Source organism: Haliaeetus albicilla, chromosome 1 (assembly GCF_947461875.1).
Source record: "Haliaeetus albicilla chromosome 1, bHalAlb1.1, whole genome shotgun sequence".
NCBI classification, from domain to species: Eukaryota; Metazoa; Chordata; class Aves; order Accipitriformes; family Accipitridae; genus Haliaeetus; species Haliaeetus albicilla.
In genome coordinates this window covers 45729914-45755310 of record NC_091483.1, presented here as the reverse complement: position 1 = coordinate 45755310, position 25397 = coordinate 45729914, and the positions used below count along the sequence as shown (strand labels likewise).

Sequence of the window (25397 nt, the reverse complement as noted above, 5' to 3'; positions counted from 1 at the left end):
TGGTATTAAAAAAGTATATTCAGTTTTTATTAACTTTTACCAAGTACAGGTTTACATTTATGAAAAAGTCTATCAATTTAAAATACTAATTTAGATTAAGTTATCCATTCTACAAGTCACATATGCTTGAAAGTAGGCAGTGCTGTCAAAATTCAGTGGTATTTACATAAAAAAAGAAAACAGTTCAATTTTTTTATTAGAAATATAACAGCATGTTACAATATATTGCAAGCTAGATGTTTATTTCAAAATACTATGCAGCATGCAAGCAGTGTTTTAATTTGTATAGGACTATGTAAAATTACTCTTTCCAAATCTGCAGTTGTTTACATTGTTGGAGCTATTTTACTAATTAGCTAGTGAACAGGGAAAAAGACAAAACCAAACCAAACCAGAAATGACTAGCAAAGTTGTATGCCCTTAAGACATCCTGAGGAGCAGATAACTAGAACATTGACCTCAAGGAATAACCTGCATACCTGGCCCATTTTCTGCCCATTGGAAAAAGCCACACTGTTTTTCTTTTTGAAGAGGGCACACAAAAAAGTTCTTCCCATTATTGAGACCAATCTTCAACACAGTCTTCATAACACATCGCTTGCCGTGATTACAAAATGGAAAATCCAAGTCAGCCCACTGCAAAAAGAAACAGGTTTTAGGTGCAGTTTTAGCATATGTGATGGCTACGAATTCCTTATTTTAAGATTAGCAATGGAAACAGATCTACAGGGGACACCCTAGAAGAAACTCTTCCTAGCAGTTAAGATAGTTTTTTTTCTTTTGTGGTCACTGATTTTAGGTTTTTCTTTAACATTAATTGCAACTGTATGCACTTTAACTGATGTAACTTTAATTGATGTTAACACAGTTTTCTTCAAATTAAGGCACTATAGTCATTACTGTCTTGAGTTCATCTGTTAACTACCTAGTGGTAGGTGGCTGGATCAAACTCTTCTCAGTCACATACATTCATAGCAAGGAGCAATGGCCACCAGCTGCAGCTAGGAAGGTCAGGTTAGAGGTATTAGTGCAGCAGTGGGAGCAGTTGCCCAGGCAGATGACAGAATCTTCACCCTTGGAGGTTTTCAAGATTTTGGCTAGACAAAAATGCATCTGATGTCTATATCTAGAATTTGCCATAGTCCTTCTTCAAGCACGAGGCTGAACTAAACAACTTGTACAAGTGCCTTCAAATCAGCATTTCTGCTATGCATCTGGTTTACATCATGCAGAAGCAGATTAAGAGCATTTGGCCAAGCAGGTGCCTTCTCAGGAGCAAGAGAAGTAACTAAAACTGTAATCTTATAACTACTGTCATACTCTTAGTTTCAATTCAGTGTGCAAAAATATTTAAAGTTACCCCAAACTTTAAATGGATTTTATTTGTTCACAATTACAGATTACTGGGGCAAGGAGGCTGCAGGAACAAGTGCTTATTAGAAAACAGGCCCTGAAGTCATATACATACTTGAAAGTAGTCACATTGAGTTTTTCTGGGTAGAGGGCAGGTATAAAACTGCCTGCCCTTGTTTTCTCCATCCTTTCTCACAACTCTGAGGCTGCAGAGACGGCTGTGTTTACTGCAGCGAGGATGGCCCATGCTTGACATGCAAGTATCATCTGTCATATTAGGTTGAGATGTGCTGTAATGACAGGTTACAAAATGACTTTTGTGTAACGTTAAAGGGATTACCAGCCAAAGAACTCTCTCCTACCATTACAATAGCTCACTCAGAGTACTTTTACACACAATGACAACTAGAGAACTTACTTTTCTAATGCACCTTATTGCACCTTTAAAGCTGACTGATCACTAGTAGTGAATAGACAAGCCTGTGTGCTTTTCTTGCAGATATACCAGTTTCCACAGCATTAGCCCATGTTTTAAATTATTTCAAAGTACTCAAATGAATCTGCACAACAAAATAAGTATTACCACTGCTATTATACTGCCCACCCCAAATTCCAATAGATTCTAAAAGAGTATTCTGCTCTCAGTGGGAAAAAGACCAATACCAAGTAATTACTCCAGGTTAAAGGTATTTGTATGCTTCACAGAAAAGACTCCCACCCTCTTTACTAAAATGTTACAGTAATGCTCCAAATCATATTCAGACAAGAAGTAATCCATCTGAGGGGGTAGAAAAATGTTCTCTGAATGGGATAAAGTTTCTTTTTTCTTCCTCATGATTGAGATAGTCAGAGATTATCTGAATACAATACACAAGGCTTTATTTAAAAGTGGTAACATGAAAAAGATTAGTTCTCTGAAATGTATCTTTCCAATATATTTATAGAGCAGAAAAGCAGTGATGAAGCCTTAGTAAAAAAAGAAGATTAATTAATTCATTTTTGTTAACTTATCAGCTTAGGAATTTTATGTTCTCTTTTATGTCTGGAAGACTGCAGTCCTGCAGACATCACCAGTTTTCTTCCAACACCTCATTAAAACAAAAGAAAAAAAAACACCCAAGTTTTTGTTGGTTTTTGTTACAAAGTGTTTGGGTTTTGTTGGTTTGTGGTTGTTTGTTGGTTTGTTTTTTTTTTTTTTAAACATTGAAGCTGATGACTTGCTATAACTACCTGTTATTGTGACTGATACCATCTCATTTCTTCTTTGCACTCTTCTATTCTCAGTTATCCTGCCTACATCCTCAGTTCTCTGTAGTCCTCTACTGAGACAGCAAGGAGAAAGGATATTCATACAGCCTAACCTAGTGAGCCAGTGAGATCCTATTTCAAAACTGGTGCTTCAACAATGCAAGAAGTAATTTCTGTATTTCAGAACAGACACATGACCAAGAATTTTGTAGCATATCATTAATATTTCACATTCACCCTGCATAATTTACCACTGTGACATCTCCCTTGCATCCCATTACTGTTGTGTACTCCCACCCAACTTTTCCTTGACAACCCTAGTAGTTTCTCACATTTCTCTTAACTAGGCAACACATGTGTCTGAATAGGGCTGTGTAAATAAAAATTCAGGATGGTTAGAGCATTTAAATATTTACATACAGGATCAGGAGGAAAGTTAAGAGAAAATAGTGATGGGAGGTTCATCAAGGTACCTATACAGAGCTTTGTATCATGGAAGAATGTTGAAAACTGTTAGTTGACAATTAACTTCAATTAGAATATATTCATTCAGCTACCTTCCTTTTGTCATCTTTCACAATGACTTCAAGATGTCTTTAAGCAGATACCAACTACAGTGCTAAGATCAGACAACTCCTTACGTAGAACTGTGCTTGTTGACTTATTAGAGCTATATAGTCCTATTCCACGGGAATAGCTGAACTATAAACAGCTGTTTAGTTAACAGCAGTAGTGGCCAGATGCCAAAATCAGGACGTTTCCAGTGACAGCCTAGGTCATTCAGTGCTTTTGAAATCTGAGGTATAATTTTAGTTACCCAAGAATAAGTTACCTCTGGCAGAAATCCAAAGACAACAGTGTCTGAACCCAACAGCACAGTATTCCATTAATCTTCAGGGATAAAGTTGGTTTATGGGATTACAAAGACACTTGTTTACATTTTAGAATACATACCTGATTGCTATATTATATTGGTGAACTGAGGGTATATGATCAGTTTTCTGTTTCTTCTGCACGTGTTTGAAAGAGAGAGGTTGCTGACAGGAGGACAAAGCCATAGCAGTTACATGTGTTGAGCAATCCTCATCTGTGCTTCCACCTGACTGGTAGACATTGTTTTGTATTTGTTTACAATTACTTTTTGGAGCAACACACTGAGAATGTCCATCAGATATTTGGGTATTATTTCTCAAAACAGCTTCATTACCAAGATCTGTTAAGACAAGAGTTGTAGTTCCAAATGCAGCTTTCCTGTTGATCTTTATTTCTGTGCTCGGTTTTCTGAAATCATTACAGGGGTACTTCATTAAGTTTGTGTTAAAGCCTGCAGAATCTTCAACATTCTCTGTCTTTGGAACTAAGGAAAAATAAATTATTGGTTATAATCCATCTGTGTAGAGTGATACATCATATTTCTGATCTGTATTCATAAGTCATCATAGAGGGAGTGAAAGAGTAAATTTACCATACCATCCTGAAAGATCTCAAAACTTATCACAGATTAGATATAGTACCAAATTTCTTACAATAAAAAAAGCTTATGCACTTTTGGACTCACATACAACACGTGCTTCAAGATAATATTACTATTGTTTGAATAGGACCAGATGTGAATCATACTCTGTAAATGAAAGATATTTGAGAATTAACCATACAAAATTGAATTTGGCCCAAATACAGGGATTAAAATATTTAATTTTTTTCAAAATAACCTTTTATAACCCCAGCACTGGGAGATCACAGGGTATGGTACCTCCAGCAGCAATTCATTATCTATCTGAAAGTATTGTTTTGCTATAGACACAAAAAGGAATATCCATTTGTTGGGTTTTCTAGTGCTTTCAGGGTTCCATCCTTTCCAAACATTGTGCATATCCAAACTTATTGATCCCTTACTGTAAGAGGCTTCAGAAACAAGCAGTTCAGACATTTACTTTGTGTTTATTTCCTAACATGAACAACAGTATGTTTCTTCACAGAATCAAAGGCCTGCCTAGTGGCCACTAATCATTCCAAAAGAGTGGGCATAATGTCTTAATGCCAGTTTAGTAAATAAGGAGTCTGTAGGTAATATTTCCTGAGAAAAGGGTGAAAAGAAAAACTTTATGGAGTGCCTATGTGCAATCTTTGTTAAGCAGCTGTGAAGCCATGGTGTTCAAGAACAGAGTCCTTTTCTACCACCTCCAGCTAGTGTCTCCTCTTACATCTTCCCTCTGTAGAAGGAAGAGGGAATTAAGCAGAAGAAGAATCGGTAGATAAGGCATACACAACAGCACACTCTCTCCAAAGGCATTCTCACTCAGAAACAGAGTAAGAATTCCTACAGTTTACTCTGAACAATACTTGGTTCCAGGCTCCTTCCATTTTGCCACTGCTGCACAGTGAAATATACTGGTTCTAGCACATTCCAATTTGTTTAAGAAAGAATAGAAGCTTGGCCTTGTACTTAGCAAAGGAGCAAGGAAATTAAGACGTAATGGTAAATAGTTATCTCTGTCTACAGGCTGAATTATTTCGGCTGTATGGCCAGCAGCTATCTTTACGTACCAAGTATTCCATCCTCAAAAATTCAAATGTTTCTGCTGACAGTAGTTAATTTTAGAAACAACATAAAAGACAAAAAAAAAAACCCAAAGTGAGAAGGCAAAGAATCTTAAAGTTTGAAAAAAGAGAGGTAAGCAAAACCATGTTAAAAAAAAAATCTCAAATGCCACTCCTATGATGCAAAAATAAGTCTTATTTTTTTAAAAAAGAATTTTTGTAACAGTATTCCACCAAGCCTAACACATCTTCAAATTCCAGGCCTGTTTTCAGTAATGGCATACAGCTAAACAAGTGAAACTTAGAATTACAGGAAAAGAAACAGTATTTTGTTACAAAGTAAAACAATTGTGCACATGCTGTTACATATTTTAAGGTCCAGCTGACAGTATTAATTCCAGGATAAATGTTAGTTGGTAAATCTGAGTCTGTGGACAGATTAAAACTTCCAGGTTTCTGGTACTGATTTTGCAGGAGAATTATGCAAGATTAGCCTCTGCTGGCAGCAAGTGTCATGTAAGGCACAAAGTCATACTTTTATTGATTCCTGGCCTGAAGAAATGGACTTTAGCTAGTGTAAAGTAAGACTTTCACACACATCACTCCATTCATAAAAGGCAAAACTAGAATGAAGCAATACTTTTAAAAAGCATTGGAACTTATTTTATAAGAACCAAGATCAGTACCACAAAGTCACTACTTCATTGGCTAGGAATCTGGAGGCACTTTGGAAAGCATGGCTCAAAGTACCATTAAAAGCTATGGGAATGTGATCTTTGATTCCAATTTCAGCATATATACTTTGAGTCATATAGTTAAATTCAGTGAACTTTTAACAATAGGTCCTGGAACCCATGTAAAAACATTAATTCTTCTCAGATATAAAAAGCCTGTATATTCTTTACAAATATCTTTTCTTTCAGTTTTGCAGCACTGGAACTAGTAAAATAAAGAAATAAGTTGTAGAATGCAGATTTCAGTCACTTCATTGAATAATTCACTACATAATGTGAAAGGGGTATTAGTTTTTGAGGTAGCAAAGTTTCAATATGGAATTCTTATAGAATTCGCTTTCTCCCTAAAAAGCCACACAAATGCAAACCTCTAGACTTTGTTTCTTGGAATATATGTAGCAATTCAAAATGTTTCAGAGCAACAGTCTTGATCACAATAACTTCCTGTAAATCCCTCCAGAGTAATTTACTCACTTTTTCTACAGAAAGTGAAAAAGAATACAAAGCTCCTCTTCACAAAGAAAAGAGGTCTCGGTGGAAAGTCTGTCCATTAGCTCACTCATCCCTTTCCACACAGAAATCTGGAGAGAAGCTAGCATGTTACTCATTCTATCTTCCTGTCCCTTTCTAGGTCTCATTCACAGCTGCTTCTGCCCACCAGCTCTAGATAGCAGCATTAAAAGCTCCAGCAAGAGACAAACAATAAATATAGGTGCAAAGTCCAGAATCATCTTTACTCTGAACTCAGAGAAAAAAAACCTAGCCCCTGAGAAATCCAACATCCTTTTGCAAAGGGTACCAAAATATACTGCTTTTGTTCACATGAATGAATGAGAATTACTTTTCTGCCCCCTGGAGATTTCTCCATCAGGCATATGCTGCAAGCTTCTAGTGATTTTAAGGAAAGTGGAAAGAACGGCGTTTTGTCTCACTCCTTGCCCCAATAAAAACAAAGGGTTACTGCAGAGGCTTGTCTATAGAATCCCACCTGCCCAGAAAGCTGGAATACAAGAGACTTTTGGGGCTTAAGACAAGACAGTTTCCATGATTGTCTGTGTAAGATTTCCCCAAAATCTGACTTTAAGTTAGCTAAAGTTATATAAATACAATTCACAATGAGACGCTTCTACAGTTCTAAAAACTGCATCAAAACCCCAGTCCTCCTCCCTTTCCCAGTATAGGTTCCAGACAACCTTTCAATACCTTCAGGCCTTGAAGTCAAACAGGCATCACAAATTTCAGCAGAAGGCTTGTTTATTAGGGTACAGCACATACACGTCCACTCCTCTTCAGATTTCTGAGCTACATGTTCATTAGAACATGACCCCCTGCCATATGCCCAGCCAATTAGGCTATTTCTAGTTGGCAGTTTGCTGTGAAACAAAAGAATGATGTTAGTCTTTTGTGACGTTTCTTCTACAAATTGCCTTACACCACTATGTGCAGGGAGGCACAGGGCTACAGAACAAGCAGTACACAGTGTTATGGCTGCCTATCATAGCTTGGACAGCACATCATGGTTGAGCTTGATTTTTTTTTTTGTTGTTTACCTCAAGGGCAAATCTTTCCCAATGCTGCAGAAGTAATACAAATAAAAATATTTAAACAAAATGGATGGAAAGTTAGTAATTATCTGATGTACTCTCCAGCACAAAGCCCTGGCCTCTCTCAAATTCCCTACCATTTTCAAGTACTGCAGCAAGAAACTTGGTGACAAAGGGAGAGTGTTTCAGCACTATTCTTGCATCCCTCGTACAGAATGCTTACTGATGCATTCCTGGATGAAGAACCGTTCAGAAGCCAAACTACAGAAAGTCACACAATCTAGCAAACAAATTTTTTTGCTCTCATTTAAATGGTACCCATTAGACCACTTTGTTATCATAGCAGCCAAGAGAACTGAAAACCTTAAAAGTTAGAAAGTCTTTCTTGTGTGTCACCATTTGCTGGAAAGCCTTTTAACATTTAGAAGCCTGTTCAGAATTAAAGATTTTCTTTTACTTTTTTTGGTGCCTTTTTTTTTCCTTCATCAGAAGGAGTTCAGGAATGTCCTAGCTGTGACTGGTGAGCCAAAGCTGTACTCCAGACACCTCTATAGATTTAATTATATGTATTTTTCTGTTAATTATAATACCTCCTATGTTGATACACTGATTTAGAATCACAGTTACTATTTTACAGTGACTACACGTTACCAAGGACTAATTTTGTCATAGTATCCAAACATTGTTAGCATGTTAAATGTAACTTGAACTTACTGTTCAGTAAGATATGTATGTAAATTTTTAAGTATTATGGTTGATAAGTCATCAAGTGTTTTCCTCCATAGTTTTTGTGAATGCGCTTTTTGGAGACTTTTTTTTAATACTAAGAATTTAAACACTTCAATTAATAATGCAAATGTTGTACTTGGGAACTGTTGTGATACTCCTTACACCTATCATTTATTCCATAATTATCACTCTCCTTAACAGGCTATTTCTAAGATAATGGTAGGGATATCCACTACCTACCACGTTTTACACAACAGGAAAACTAAGGAGGATAATGAGAACTGTTGACATACAAGACATCCTCTGCTGTCAAGAGGTAGAACAGACATTACAGTAGCATTCACCAAAATACTGTAGCTAGATAACAAAGCAGACAAACTAGAAATGTTAAAAATGGGTATTTTGACATTATTAGATGAGTTTTTCTACTCGGCTATTAAAAATACAATACTAAACTGAATATATTCAGCATGTCATGTTTTGGAGTGTAATTCCATGGCATTCCTCCAGTCCATCTGTCTTGTCATTCCCCCCACCTCCCCATTTTGGAGCATGAAATATAGGGGGAAAAGTATATTTTTAAGATTTAAGGTACATTTAAATTTGATGAAGTAAACTTATAATGGATATTTTCTTAACTTTTTCAGCTGAGCAAAATTATAAGCTACTTGACTTGACCCAAGAACCACTGGGTTAAATTCTACAGTTTATGATCTGTAGCATGTCAATCTGATCACATGGCTTCTTTCAGTCTTCAAATGTGAAAAGCTTGGAATGGCAGATAAGCTACTTGAGCTACACATACTTCCATTTGGTAACAGTTACTGCATAATAGAAAATAGAGCAGTAGAACACATGAGGATGAGAATAGCACAAGAAAGGACCTTTTTATTTTATAGCTACCATGTTTTTCACTGAAATATACCACTGTTTAATTATTTGTTTAAAAACAACAACAACAAAACCAAACCACTACTTGTTCTAGAACAGGGAAAGAAAGTTTTTTTGGTTTTTTCCTTGCATCATTTGCTAGTTATCTGACTCAACAGAACACTGCTGTCTTCCTACCCTTTTGCAAAGCATTTGTCATTATTACTTTCTGAAAATACAGCAGATTGTGATTATCAGCATGTGAAATATTTATCTTCGATGCTGGAATTTTCTATATTTCATCTGTACTCAAAGGCAATTTTTAAGCTTTAACCAAAATCCCTTCGGCCATCTGAATCTTGAAAGAAGGTTGGAGGTGGGAGAGGGACTTGCATGTTCTGTAAATCTTCTCTAAAAAATATATACACACACACTAATGAAGGCAAAGGTTGCAAAGCAAAGCAGTATTTTTTATTAGATTGACAGAGCTTAGTATAAAAAGGCAAGATTCTGAAACCTCAGATGAAAATTTTCAAGAATAACTTAGGTATGTAAGAGTCTGAATAAGGTGCTTTTGGAACTTTTACGTTTTGACCCTTTGTGATATCAACCACATTTTGTGCTTTTCTAAAATAAAAGGAGGAAAGCTGCTGCTAGCACAATTTATGTAGAGCTGAAAGTGTCTCTGTGGCACAACTGTAGTAAAAGCTTTCCAAATCCATTAAGGAGGAAAAGTCCTAAGCCCTACAATATTTGCTGCACTCTGAATTTACTGAAGTTTTAGTTATCCTCAGTGTTACTCTACAGCCAGAAAAAAAATTGCATAGATGTATAGCTATCTAGATATTCCAGGACTGAAGGGGCTATCCTATGAAAAGAAATAGACACATATTCCTACCTTCCGTATGCCATTCAACTCAGTCGTGTGTAAACATCCAAGCCTATTATATTTGTAACAGCAAGAACAAGGGGCAATTTTTCCAGAAGCAGTAAATAATTCTGAGTACTCTGAATTATTTTATAATTCCTACATTTGATTAGAGTAATAGCTATTTCGTAATAGACAGGGCCTTTGAAGGAAATAGTATCAACAAATCAAAGCTTGTGCAAAGTCAAGTGAATTTAGATATAAAATGCACAAGGATCCATTCTATTTGAGAAGTGATGTCCTCTTACTGTAACAGCTCATTAATGTCCTTAAGCACTTTGATGCTTAAAAGTGTTACAAAAGTTGCCATCATACCTAACGTTGACAAGCTGGAGATCCGCCTTTTGACACTGAGAGCAGAAGTAAGTCATTCTGTTACTTTCTCCTAAACGACACACAGTGATCTTCCCATTGCACTGACCACAGGCTGGGCGCTTGTATACTTTGTAGTGTTTGTAGAGCATAGACCCGGTTTTGCGGCACTAAAACAGAACATGTTTAAAAACCAAGTTAGAGACCCAGTATAAGTTTTATATCAGTCCTTCTACAGTTAAGCTGAAGCAAAAATAAAAAACCCTACTTAAACTGATGGCTCAATGACTACATAAAGATATTTAAGGCACACTCATAAAGGCTATCATCTGTATTTCATATTCTTTTATGAAAAGAATTGATTTTAAATCAGGTATAAGTGTCTGGAATTCTCCTCTTAATGAAATAAAAGACAACAAATAAAACATACTAGCATAGTGCAAGCAAATACATGCTAGGGACTCCCTGAGTTCAGCTGGACCAGCTAGCTCCGATTCGGCACCAGTCATCTTTGACCTGGCACCTGCAGGAGTGTTCTTAAAGAGCTGATGACCTCCAATCAATGCAGCACAGAAAACAAAAATAAAACAAACATAAAACACAAAACCAACACCACCTTCCCTCACCCCAAAAAGAACCAAAAAACACACTGCAGAGCCAGCTCAGACCCGATGCTACCATCTGGGTGTCATGATTTAACCCCAGCCAGCAACTAAGCCCCACACAGCCACTTACTCACTCCTCCCACTGTGTCGGGATGGGGGAGATAATCAGAAGAGTAAAAGTGAGAACTTGTGAGTTCACATAAAGGCAGTTAAATAGGAAAAGCAAAAGCCATGCACACAAGCAAAGCAAAACCAGGAATTCATTCACCACCTCCCATTGGCAGGCAGGTGTTCAGTCATCCCCAGAAAAGCAGGGCTTCATCATGTGTAATGGTTACTTGGGAAGACAAACACCATCACTCCAAACATCCCCCCCTTCCTTCTTCTTGCCCCAGCTTTATATGCTGAACATGACATCATACAGTATGGAATATCCCTTTGGTCAGTTGGGGTCAGCTGTCCCAGCTGTGTCCCCTCCCAACTTCTTGTGCACCCCCAGCCTACTCACTGGTGGGGTGGGGTGAGAAGCAGAAAAGGCCTTGACTCTGTGTAAGCACTGCTCAGCAGTAATGAAAACATCCCTGTGTTATCAACACTGTTTTCAGCACAAATCCAAAACATAGCCCCATACCAGCTACTATGAAGAAAATTAACTGACAAGCAGGCACATTTCATGAGACAATTCACATGGAATCATCATAGACATACCCCAGCTAAAACCAGCAGAAAAACAAGAAAAAAAAAACCAAAAAACAAGAAAAGCACAGTAGAGATGCAGACAACTCTGCAGAGCCACATGAGTTTCTGCATTACAATCACAGTTCCTTGGGCACAGTTCAAACAATACCACAGCTGGCCCAGCAACACTAGCCCAGCTCTGGCAGGGTTCAATAGCTCTAGCTCCATAATGCATGAAGACCCTTGGAGTTCTCCCAGAATACAGGTGTCTGAGCACAGTATATTTGCTTCTGCTGTGCTCTTATTCATCAGCCTTGCTGAATGAGAATGCTTTTGCTGGTACAATCTAGTAATTCAATCAGAAGGAATTACTAATATATATTTGCATGAACATTCACAAGGAGCTTGCTTTCTCCTCAAGATTCCTCCTCAAGGTTTACAGTTACTTTTTTAGTAACATAACATTTCTTAGTTTATTAGTAGTTTCCTCCTATCCAGTTACTTAAAAACCAAACAAAAGCAACAGCTTTTTATGCAAACAAGATTCCTTATCTTTGCCTCTGTAAGGTGTTACTACAAATGATACAGTACGATTACTACAAACTATTCTATAAGTCTATAAAAAAAATGATCAAGCACTACCCCTCTTATTAACCTATTTTTGTTTTGTTTTTATCTTAGAGACTTGGGGCAGGGGGCTAGCTCTCCTTTAAAAGCACTTGACTGGTGAATACTTGCTAAGCATAGATTATAGAAGTTTTGAAAATGGCTAAACTGAGCTACAGAAAGTTTAAGTTGTTTGTTTATTGTCAGTCTAAAAGCCTGCGACACGTTTAAATTTCCTAGTATTATAGTTGTTGCAGAACTGGATGCTATCTCTTTATTGGCAGTCTTCACTATGAAGTTTGGAGAATGAAAAGATTTCCCTAGCCAACAGACTAAACTACACTTCAGTGGGTTGGGGGAAAGCGGACATTTAAGCAGACTATTAAACAAATCACATTTTTAGCCTTTATGATTGAAAGACTGTATTAGGAAGGTTAGGTGCCCTCCTCCTAGCCTACCAAAAAAAAAAAAAAAAAAGAACTTTTAGCAGCACTAGCTCCTTGACTTTCATGAATACCAAGAGAAACGGACAAGAATTTCACTGCTGCTGTTCATTGCTCTGCATGCAGCTTAAAGAAGAAAACCATACAAGAATTAGGTCAAATTCTCTTTTTCTATTTTGGAAAATTAGAGCAACTAGGAATTACAGAGTTTACAGGGGAAGAAATGAAATTGTACTGAAGTTGTGGCAGTAGGGAAAAGCTGGAACTTATTTCACTTTAGCAACCAAAAAAGTTGTTTCAGTTAAGAAAAAAAAGTTGTTAGCAGTTAGATTCTATTTAGTCAAATAAATATACTTGCTATTTCAAGTTTCATAAAGGAAGCCACATGAATTACCTTCATACTTCCCTAGGGCAATCTCTAGTTCCCAGTTTGAAGAGTGACCTTTACATTACCTTACATATAAGTGTGTGCTTAACCTACACACACGTTCAGAGTGACATTACAGGGTGTGCCCAGCAAAACTGTACTGGCCCTCAGGCAGCACCTCTCAAACCATTCTGCTGCAACTGGGCCAAGCTGTGCACATTCTTACAGTCTAGACTCCCTCAACTTTCCGTCATTTGACAATTCACAATTAATAAAGAGCACACAAACCAACATTCCTATTCATGGAAACACTTGTCCTGTTGCCTCTTTTTACTGTTTTCACTGGATGATCACATACATCTAACATGCCGGAGTCAAGTTTTGGATATTTCTCAAAAACATGTGCGAATACCTTATAAAAAAGCAGGGTAAAATCACGTGTCATTTTCACCAAGTGACGTATGTGCTCATCTGTCAGTTGGCAAACCTGTAAGACAAGAATGTTTTTGGGTTTTTTTTAGAATATTATGATGTTAAGGGACAAGAGTATAAAGACCTGTAATGCAAGGGCACTTTGAACACCTTCAGCTGAAGTGGAATTGCGTTGCTTTGTGTTATGATAATTCTCTAACTTCACATTATATATATCATCTTAGCAAAACAGTACATTTTCACATTCTATACTACACAAACTCACTGTGTGAATACCAAACAATATACTTTACCTCATCTGTGCAAAACATGAGGTAAAAATTTCAGTTATCTTCTTCTATATTGACCTAAGAGTTCCTGATCACAGGAATCACGTGGCATTAACAACTCTTAGTTCCCTCTTAATTTCCTCATTGATTATGATATGACCTATCCATCATCAGAGGCTCTTTGCTGTGAGACATCTTCAGGAAGAATACTTGAGCCAAAGGCATCACAATTACAGAGACATATCAACCAAATACATTTTTGTTAAGAACTCAAAATTAAGCCACGTTTTTTTCTTTCCTCTGTCAGCTCACATTGCAAATACAATTAAAATCCAGACTGATCCTATGAAGAACTTTCAGAAATACTATGTTTAAAAAAACCTTTCAGTTACTATCTTCACCAGTTTTCCTTTACTTTCTATGTAATCTCAATCTGTTTTGCAAACATCAGACTTTTCAACCAAAGTTTGGAGATGTATGCTTGAGGTTCTTAACCAAAAGAGTATGGTAAACAATGGTGGAAAAGCAAATGATGCCAGCTATCAGGACAGGAAGTGGAAGAAGCAGCTGCAGAAATAATCAGCTCTACCACATAAACTATTTTGGGTAGTAACTGAACAAAGAAAACCTGAGCACTCTTCACATTCCCTTATTTATAGGCTGACAACTTAATGGTAGCACAATAGGATACCAGACAAAGTCAGGATTTGAAAGTTAAATGAATTCCCTAATAAGGAGGTTTCAAGTTGTAAGAAAAAAGGCTTAGCCCTACAAAACATGTCCACTCTGAGGCAGGAGTAGCAGCAACAGGTTCCAAGGAATGTCATGACAAATATTTCCAGTTATAATGATAAAACATTAATTTAATGTCTTAGAATAATTTAAGAAATGACAGATGATAAAACAAAGGTAAGAAGATCACAGAATGTTATATAAATATGTATTTACATTCTTAATACTTTCGTGTCATTAAAAACAATCTTGAGACATTTCACCCACCTTAACAGCTGGATGAAGACCACTGTCAAACAGTGCTTCATTTTTTATGATATTCCCCACTCCAGGTAATACTGCTTGATCCAGTAACACATCACACAACATGCGGGTTTTCTGCTGCTTAATCTCACTTTCTGCTCTTAAGAAGCTAAACTTTGGAGAACAGACATCCAAGCTTTCCATCATTCTCACTTTCTGCTCGCTCTCAGCTGCATTTCTGGAAAAGAAAAATACATTAAGATTTATTTTTATTTTAATTATATGCTAATATAGCAGTATGATTTTAAAAACAACACATGAAAGTATAATAGAACATTATATGCAGATAACAAAAACCATGAAAATACCAGGGACAGGAAGAGGCACAGAAATTACATTAGTAACCCCTCCCAAAAACAGGTCAGTGATACATGCATGGAACACGCATCTGGTCCAACATACAAGAAATCATCCTCCTTTTGTTCATATTAGTTTGAAAAATAATTGCCAGGTCCTTGCTTTAAAACTACTTCCAACATGGAAAGACCACGTGTTTAGACCATCAAACATAACTAACTGTATGGTTGCATGGTCCAGTAGTTACAACAAGACAATAAAAAAAAATCAAGGTTTAAGAAAAATCTATCTATTAGGTTAAGCATAATTGTTTGAAAATAATACAGTATGAGAAGTATCAAGCTTACATAAGCTTTTATATTTTGTAATATGAAATATGCCTATATACATTACTTGATTTTACACACTCCTTTTCAGCCAAGAGCCTCAAATGCTTTAAATATCAAGCTTGCTACGTTCTTTTTATTAGCAGTGAGAAATAAGTTAGAACAATTACACCAATTTGCTTCCAAAAAGAAAACAAAAACACAACCTTGGGAGCATAAAAATTTGAAACCAGTAATCCTTGCAAGTCCTTAGTCTTGTTAAAGAAGTGAAACTTGCATGGAATTTAAAGGAGAGATGGAATTCAGCATTCAGGTCTAAGGACGGAATTAAATCCAACTTTCATGCCCAGTCTTGACAGTATCTAATGAGACTATGGCATAGAACTACTTTAACTGTATGTAAACTCTGATAAAAAAAGTGACAAAATAAATTACCATACCAATAAATAAGACGTGTTTAGAAAGTTTGGCTTCTTTCTGTCTATGATGGCATCCAAGCACTTAATTTGTGTGTGATTTTTCACCATGTTCTTAAAAGAATGTTATAAAAAGAAATAAACCAAGCTGTGTTTAATTTGGTTAGTTTCTGCTTTACCTATATTCTACTGTCACCTCAAAAAACCAAACAGTATCCTCTGTAAGCTGTATCTCCAAAACTGGTAATGCTCCATTTCTGTCTTTGCTTCCATCAGGGTTAATGCACATGGAACCGTTCATACCAAAGTGAATCCTCAGAGAGAAAGAGAGTTCTTATGGGTATTTTATCTTAACAATGTTTCCAAGCATTACACTAGTCTATTTTTTGAAGTTATGAACTATTCTTACCTAACCAAGTACATGAATTCTAATCATTAAGAGTAACACAGCAACAAGCTACTTGTTTATGTACTGCTCAATTCCCAGAGAAGAACGCTCCCCAAGCCAAAGCCACTCTAAAGCATAGCAGTTTTTCCAGTTGTCTTCGTAATTCATAATGATCAGGTTTGACTTCTGTATAAAGTAACGCACTTTTCTGGTGTATCGCACTTAGAATTTTTTCACTTCACACGTGGGTCTTCTAACATAGGTTCTCAAGTCCTCCAGAAGGCTAAAAGAAATGAGGCTACTATACCAGACAATTTTCTGTTAGATCAGGCAGAAGTCACCTGGTATGAAAGGAAAGATTTCAGTCCCCATATTGCCAATACTGTTATCATATCAAAGCTATTTCCAATAACACCATAAACAAAGTAATTAACACCTGCCATATGTTGTTTTCTGCTTTTCTTTACCGACAACCAAGGCCAAACCTGCAGGTCAATTAAAAATTAATAAAAGAAATAAACTGAAAAATGCACAGATGGCAAAGGAGTGGAACAGACTCTTTCAAACATTCCTGTTACAGATCACTAATGCTTTAAGAGGTCTTACATTTTATAATATATTCTACTGGGAGCTAGTATACTTAAGCAAAGGACAAGTTTGACTATGGTCTCATACATTTTATTTATTACAAATTCACCTGGTACATTCAAGTCATAAAAAAACATAAGATAGAGGGAGTGTCCTACTTCTATACATTGTATATCAGAAAAAGTGGATTATTTTGTAGCTACAAAAAGATTTAACAGATTAAACTACACAAATGACCAAAGAAACACAACATAAGGTGTATATTTCCTTTTAACCCCTCTTTTTTACATTTCAGGAAGCACAGGCATTTTAAATATTTACAGATAAATTAAGACAACATTTCATTAAGCATAGTCTTAAAGTCAACTCTTTATGTAACTTCCTTGTAGCATTTACTCATTTTTTTTTTTTCAATTTTAAAAAACCTGTGTCTTTCCAAAACTGTTGTCTTACAGATCAGTTCAGGTGATATAGTCATTTCAGCCACTTTTATTTTCAATAGCCATTTCTAATTCTCAAGTGCCATGAATAGTACTGCACAGGCTTAACTAGTCAAATTTCTTTTTAAACCTAGTCAAATTTCTTTCTAAACCAAACTCTTGCATCTTGCTACCAAATGGTAACGCACTAAATGCTTCCAGAAAGTTCTTTTTAAACAAATAGCATTTACATTAATAGCTGATGGTTTCATTTACCAAGCTCCAGTGTACTGTTTAAAAGGAGCATTAAGAATCACAACTATTAGCTACCTTAGTGACTTGTTAGTTCATGACTAGAAAAAAAAAATTGAGTCATCGCTACACATTTACATTCAAAAGCCTTAAGAAATTTACAAAATTTCACTCCAATGTGTTTCATTGCCTTTGATGTCCTGAAATAAGGCAAACCAGAATTCTTCTCATTTTAATTACAAATAAAAAAGCCATGCTAATTAAATCTAGGCTCTGTTATTCAATGATAGCTAGTAATAAGGAGTTGACAATTTTTTGTTTTAAAGTAAAATGGTGAGGTTTTAGAATTATTTAGTGCTATACAATATTGTAAGGATCTGCTTTTATTTAAAACATTTTACCCCATAAAAATAAAAGATTAGTAGCAGCACAGTCAAACTATTATATGGAGATGTAAAAAACAGTGACAATTCACATTATCAAGTTCTAAGGACCAACATGTAACTTCCAGTCAAGACAGTTGTCCTGGTTTCAGCTGGGACAGAGTTAAATGTCTTCCTAGTAGCTGGTACAGTACTATGTTTTTGAGTTAGGTATGAGAAGAATGCTGATAACACACTGATGTTTTCAGCTGTTGCTAAGTAGTGTTTAGTCTAAAGTCAAGGACTTTTCAGCTTCTGATGCCCAGCCAACAAGAAGGCTGGAGGGGCACAAGAAGTTGGCACAAGACACAGCCAAGGCAGCTGACCCAAACTGGCCAAAGGGGTATTCCATACCATATGACATCACATCTAGTATATAAACTGGGGGGAGCAGGGGTGGGGGGGGATCGCCGCTGGGGGACTAACTGGGCATTGATCAGCAGGTGGTGAGCAATTACATTGTGCATCATTTGTATATTCCAATCCTTTTATTATTACTATTTTCATTTTATTAGTATTATTATCATTGTTAGTTTCTTCTTTTCTGTTCTATTAAACCATTCTTATCTCAACCCACAAGTTTTACTTTTTTTTTTTTTTTCTCCGATTCTCTCCCCCATCCCGCTCATTTCCCAGGGGAAATGAGTGAGCAGCTGCATGGTGCTTAGTTGCTGGCTGGGGTTAAACCATGACAACAGTGGATGTCTTTCCTTTAAGTGATTTGGAGTCAACAATTATCTCTTTCCTAAGAGTCTTTTTGTCCATTTTCAGTTATGCCAAAAACATATGTGCATTATCAATTTTCAGAAACTTTTCTAAACTATTTATCATTCCAAATTTACATTAATAGCACACTACAGAAACTAAACCCAGGACAACCCCTCTCACATGACCATATCATTTCCATGGCAAAACATGCAGTCCATGAAAGTCTCTCCTGCACAACTCAAAAGTATCATAGAAATTTTCTTTCAACTTTCATTGATTATTTAAGTGACTTTCAAGGCAAAATTGAAAAAAAAAAATCCTCAGATTTCCAAAAAAAATCTTGACTTTCTTCAGTGACTTTATTATCCTTGTTTAAATGGACATCAAAAAGTAGAAGTACTAATTTCTTCAGAAGGTGTCATTGCTCATTTGTACTCCTAAGAAAAAGCTTCTACTGCCCACCATGGGTTGTAAATATACGGAACTGAACTTCATTTGCTAATTGCTATCCACAATATGGGAACAGTTCAGAAGCATCCTCCTCATTTGCAAGTCAGGCAAGCAGTAGCCAAACTGTATAAAACAATTTCATGGCCAGGTTATCTGCTCCCACCAGGCAGTCATTCCCCACTTGAGAAAATCCAGGAGCATAAAATGAGTTAATTACCCTTCATGGCCTAGTCTTTCATAAGACATGTCTGATTAACATTATTCCAGCATGACTACCAGCTTTTAACAGGTAATCTTAGCAGACAAGAAAAGCTGGTTTTGTTGAGAAACTATGTACAGGTACAGAATCTGTACATCATTAACCCTCCACATGATAAGAAAGTCCTATATTTGAGAGTTAATGTTAATAAAGAAGTAATCCATCCTCTGAAGGTATATTCCTTATTTCCTCTCCCAATAACAATCTTGGCAGCCAATCTTAGACTGCTGTGAGATGCATTTTCTGAAGCCTTCCTCTACCTCCCCTCAACATCTTTAAGATGCACAACATACATTTTTTAAAACAAGAGAATGAAGATCTTCATTATCAGATAAGTAACTTCTGCCTCCTGTGCCTTTCCTGTATGTAACTTCTACAACATTTCCAATCAAATAAGTGACATGACTAAAGGGACTTCTTAAATACGGTTTCTAGATGCATATATAACCATAATTGATGAATTGATGAAACGTTTAAGCTTATTATCAAATGATAACTGAAGGTTGTTTTCATTAAGTACAATAAGTTATTGCATTGGCTAGAAAGCTTAAGAATTGTTTAAGATCTTTCAAGGTCAAAGGATTACATTTTCCATACTAGAATTTAGCCACATATTCTGTCTCCTTGAAGAGAACTTTTGCAAAATGCTTACTTACATTCCTTAGTAATAGCTTTTTTTGTTCTGATAACATAATTCAATCTGTTGAAACAATGTTTTCTTACTGTATAATTTACTCCTTTGCTTATCCAATCAATTTGTCATACATGCAGTAGTCATTTAAAAAGGCTAACACCTGTATCAGTTACCTCCCCTGCCTTTTTTATCTTCCTTTATAACTGACTTTTTTCTTTTTAAAAACTGCTTTTTCTTCTCCATTTCTATTTAATAAAGCACAATACAAAGCAAGAGGAACCGATTAGAACAATAATCCCATCCTTCACAAATATGAGTAGTTTTAAACACATATGCAGTCTTGTCCTACCAGTTACTTATACGATTGTCATGTAAAGACTGGTACGTGCTTGTAAAACTAGTTGCATTTCTCTAACACTAGAGGAAATAAACATATAGCACTATATCTGATAACCAGCAGGCCCCTGCTACCAAAGATCGGTCTGCATATCATCCCAGGTAATTACTAATATATCACTGCCTTTATTTATCCAGAACGCAGCCACTGTAAACTGTTGTACTCGCAGCCAAGCATTTTCAGTTCCATCTCCCTCCTATAACAACAGTGCCACTGGCAAAATATGTCAACGAATTGTAAGGTATTTGTTGATATTATCAGTTCTAAATTAACAAAAATCATGACCTGATACCTTTGTTCAAGATCAGTCACTAGGTGACAAAGACTACACTGAATTCTAGAACTGATGTTTTCCCTTTTAAAGATTTAGAAAGAATTATGTTGCAAGTAGAAGGGTAAGAGAAAAGCATTAAATGCAAGCCTTACCTACTAAATATATGGGGCTTACTTATGTATTCTATGCTAATTACCATAAAGAATGAGGGGAGATTTTTTAATAATCCATTACACTGTGCATTTGGTTAGATTTATTTTTAGTTGACTTTTCAGTACAGAAGCACATCAAACTAGAAAAAGCAAACTTGATTGCACATACAACCTTGGTGGCTAGTACAAGATGTCCAAGGGGTTAAAGCATATGACAAAATCCTAAACTTGCCAATAAACCCCTAATGAGTTCTGTAAAGCATGAACAAACAATGATTTTGCAGTTTTACCATTTGTCTAGGAGACATGGTTTCACTAGAAAGTTAAGCTATTTATGATACCTAAACCATTCACCTGCCAAATTTCAACCCATAGTTCCAAACCAAGGAGTTGTTAATATTGTTTAAAGAAAGAAAGAAAGGCAGCATAAATGTATACACACTGAATATTTCAAGTTTGGCAATTTTTTTTTTTTGCACGAGTTTATTATCAGAGCAATTGAATCTTAAAAAAATTAAGTACAGAATTTCAGTCTAAATTTCTTAAGGAAAACTAAAAGAAATTGCAAGTACAGTTTGTAGTGGAAGACATTAAGTAACTGTAACTGCATGCACTTCTGAGTTTTGTCCCTAGAAAATGCAATGTCCTGCTTGAAACAAAGGATTTCAAGGAATAACTGTCCCTTTCGGATACCTTTGCGTGAAATCTTAGACTAAAAATAAAGCAATAAATTAGCTGAAAATATGACTATATCCAGTATTTCCAGCACTGCAGAGAGGCTGCTGAGAGGTTTCTCTGCAACACTAGATTTCAAATATCTGAAACTGACATTAGCAAGAACAAGACAACCCCCTCCAATACATAGTCTGAATGCATAGTAAGCTTTTTTCTCGCCTCTTACCTCAAAGCTTTCTGATCAAAATACATAAAAAGTTCCTTTCCCAATGTCTCCACACCCCTGTAAACATGTCCAATAAGGAAATCGTGACCAGAGGTTCTCTTCTCACTTGTAGCAGTCTAAAAACGAGTACACACACACAAAGATTAAAAGAGAATTGCTACTACTTTGGTTCTAACATCACTACACATTCAGCAAGTAGCTGTGTGAAGTACTTTTCCAACCTGGACAATATTAAACCTTTTCTCCTTAAGCAGCTCTATCAAAACCAATGAGACTATTAACCCAGGAAGCAGACAGACACTATTGCTAATGCTATTATAACTTCGCTCATTCTTTTCCTAATTGAAACAGTACATCTTTTTTATCAGGGTATTTTATGCCTTTTCCTTCAAGTCATGAATTCACAAATAGAGTTTCATGCTGATGCAAACTAACAGGTATAGAGTTTGGATGCTAAATACTTGTCAGAGTGTCAATTCTGCCATTTGCAGACCTCCATCCTTCTCCAAATGCCTCTTGCTGGAGTTTCTACCCATGCTAATAATATGCTTTCAGTGTTTCACATGGGGCATTGTATATTACAGAAAAGCCTCCACTGAGCTCACAGAGATATTTCACTCTTCCTACTATTTGAAGGTCTAATCTCAGAAGATGTTGAGCAGCAGGTGGGACACTGCTAGAAGACAAGAAAAAGATAATTGTGAGATTGAAGCAATGATCTTTTCTTGCTTAGCACATGAAACTCCACTGAAATTATAAGGGACCTCTACAGGTTATCCGGTCCAAACACCTGCTCAAAGCAGGACTGACTCAGGTCAGGCAGCCCAGGGCCTTGTCCAGTCAACTTCAGAGTAGCTCCAGGGATGGAGACTCCCATCTCTCTGGCCTTTGTTCCAGGCCTTGACTATTCTTTTGGTGGAAAAATTCTCCTAATACCCAATCAAAATTTCTCCTATTGTCACTTGTATCTGCTGCCTCTCATCCTATCGTGCACCTCTGACAAGAGTCTAGCTGTTTCCTCCATACCTTCCTTTTAGGTAGCTGAAGAGAGCAATAAAACCCCAGTTCTATCAGGTTCTCCTTCTGCATCATGTGCTTTAGCCTGTTAATCATACCAGGGGACTCACTCTAGTATGTTATTATCATTTTCCTACTGGGGACTCAAAAAATGAGACACAATAATCCTGATGCAGCCTTGCAAGTGCTGAATGGAGGTAAGAATCACTCTCCTCAGCCTGCTGGCCACACTGTCGTTAGCACAGCCCAGTATGGGGCTAGTCCTCTTCCTTGGAAAGGCATGCTAGGGACTTGGACTCAGCTGGTATAGGACCCTAGGTCCTTTTTTTCTGTGGAGCCATCTTCCATCTGACCAGCAGCCAGGCCTGTGCCATTGCATGACATTATTCTGTTCCAAGTGCAGGACTCTGCAAGTCCTGCAAATGCTGAACTTAAGTTTCAGTCAGCCCATTTTTCTCAGCCTGTCAAGTCCCCCTGACTAGCACCTCAAGGTCCCCAGAACCTGACGAAACCTGCAAACAGTATATTCACTGTCATCAGAGCCCTAGCTGCAACGCACAGATATGCGTACCAGTGCTTCAATCACAACGCTCAATTGCAATTCAAATATGTATGAAAGCAACTCTGGCAAATGAGCAAGGCTTCAGCCAGTTAGTGAAATTTCAGAGCTACACTCTAGACAATCTCCCACTGTATTATTACCTTGAAATTATGTACATTTAGAGGGTTTTATGGTTATTATTCTGTCAAGTAGAAAAATAAAAATATTTTTTGTATAACATCAACATCATTTACTTTGCCTATTACCAAAATATGAAGAAAGCAAAATTTTGCTCTCACATAAACAGCACATTCCTTCCAATAAAAGTGTTAAAGTAAGTTGGTTTGCAACAAGGTTTATTTTAGTGTTAAGCCACTCAGGTTTGTTTAAACCAAACCAGAGTAAGAAGTGACCGAGACGGAAAACGAACTTGTTTTTTCAAAATATTTTAAGTTAAATTCATACCACTTTGGTATCAGGTGAGCCCTTACAGTAATCATAATACAAACTCTCTTAAACAGTGTAGTCTTTAGCAGCAGCCAAGGCTTTGGCCATGGTTAACAGCCACTATGAGATCTAAAAAGCCCAAGACCCTTATGATAGTCATTTGCCAATGAATAGAGTCTGCCCTGAGGTGACTTTTACTATACAAAGTTATGAACATCAATCGGAGGGAATAAAATTTCTTTTTGAAACCATAGGAGCATAACTCCTTACTTCAGAAAGCTTAGTCCTGAAATATACGAACCAATAAAGACTGATCTGTTGACTGTATATCTTAGACATCTTGAACCACATTCTTCTTTAAATTGTTCTGTCATTGAAGTACTATCTTACTGAGTCTTAATCACAAACTCTCCTACACTGCCTTATATACACTGAAGGTGGGGAAAAATTCCCCAACTTTCTGTCTAGAGGCATCCAATATACTTACTTGGGACACAAGCAACACACAATTTCTCACAGCTGAGCAAAACCGGGCATGAAAAAAATACCCCAGCTGCCTCTATAATCAAAACCAGAGGACCACGTCTTCACAGCTCATCAGCTAGGCCTGCTTACTGACATCCTAACTTCCCCTTCTACCAGGTCTCACAAACCTCAGCAGAGTTTTATACTGGTGAATTATTTTATGCTGCCAACAGACAGGATAAAAATTGGTAGAAAAATTACTTACTGTGTACACTGAGAGCAGATGCCACACTATTTATTTAAATAGTTGGTCTGGTTAAAATTATTTTTAAAAAAATAGTTATAGAAGGCACCCTTTCTGCAGGCCAACACATACCTTTCTCCATCATGTTTCATTCAGACTTGTGAAGACTTGCAAGGTTACAAAATATTAAAATTAGTAACTGCTACTATCACGTTCCTTGTATTGTAGGCTTCCTGACGCTAGGTGATATTTTAAAAATTATCTTAGGTGAACAAGGGCGATTCGAAAAGCTTTCCCTCGTTATTCCCTACGTTTCTACAGCCTCTGCACCCCTTTACACACCCGACCTGCTAAGGCCTATTTAGTACGCCGATGACAAGAATGTTTTATAATTTAAAGGAAGAATAAAGACAATCTCCGCGGACGACCCCACCACCACCCCAGACGGCGGCAGCGGCTCAGGCCCGCCAGCCCCGCGCCCTCGCACCCCAGCCCCTCCTGACGGCTCCGACACCCACGTCCTCCCGACCCCCAAACCTGGCGGCGCCTACCGCCGCCCACACCCACACTCAGGCTCTGCGCACCTCGGCCCGGCCCGGCGCAACCCCTGAGGAGAGGAGAGGGGAGGCGGCCGTCCCTCCCTCCCTCCCCTCTCCCCGGCTCCGCTCCTCTCCTCTCCTCACCGCGCCGCCCCGCACGCTCCGCACCGCCTGGCCCGGCCGCACCCGCGCCCGCAGCCTCTCGCCGTAGAGCGCGCAGCCCGGGCCCTCCACCATGGCCGCCGAGCCCGCCCGCCCGCCTCTTCCCTTCAAATCTGCCGCTCGCTTGGGGGCGGTGCGGCCGCGCCGCGGGTCACTCCGCCTCCGCCCTGGTGAGGGCCGCGCCGTTACCGCGGGGCTGTCATGGCTGCCGGGGGGGGGGGGGGGTTGAGGCCGAGACTGACGGAAGGAAACGCCACGGGCGCTCCTGATCTGCCCCGAATGGCTCCGCGGGCAGGCGAGGTCCAGCCGCGGGGCTGGGTGAGGGGCGTCCGGGGCCGGGAGCCTCTGACGGGGGCGGCAGCGGCGGCCGCCGCCGGCCTGGAGGAGGCCGGAGAGGCGGGCCCG

At 37.8% G+C, this 25397-nt stretch overlaps 1 protein-coding gene and 1 long non-coding RNA gene across 7 annotated transcripts in view; one reads left to right on the top strand and one right to left on the bottom strand.

Annotated features, from left to right (window-relative positions):
- Positions 1-25395, bottom strand: NEIL3 (nei like DNA glycosylase 3). 4 transcript variants are annotated; one of them, XM_069787464.1, is made up of 10 exons: positions 24975-25392; positions 21578-21693; positions 15913-16047; positions 14659-14872; positions 13371-13445; positions 10263-10429; positions 7080-7249; positions 3556-3958; positions 1469-1643; positions 1-636 (listed from the first exon to the last, which is right to left on the bottom strand). In XM_069787464.1, exons 1-10 carry the CDS (start codon positions 25065-25067, stop codon positions 460-462), a joined length of 1725 nt encoding a protein of 574 aa, XP_069643565.1. In that variant the 5' UTR covers positions 25068-25392; the 3' UTR covers positions 1-459. The 4 variants fall into 4 exon arrangements, with proteins under 4 accessions (XP_069643565.1, XP_069643580.1, XP_069643571.1 ...); XM_069787479.1 differs by lacking the exon at positions 1469-1643 and having other exon boundaries at positions 24975-25395; XM_069787470.1 differs by lacking the exon at positions 15913-16047.
- The window catches only part of LOC138686112 (uncharacterized), a 68072-nt gene continuing 67881 nt past the window's right edge, over positions 25207-25397 (top strand). For all 3 annotated transcript variants that reach the window (XR_011325446.1, XR_011325451.1, XR_011325447.1), the window contains exon 1: positions 25207-25292. This is a non-coding gene — a long non-coding RNA (uncharacterized lncRNA). The remainder of the gene's footprint in view (positions 25293-25397) is intronic.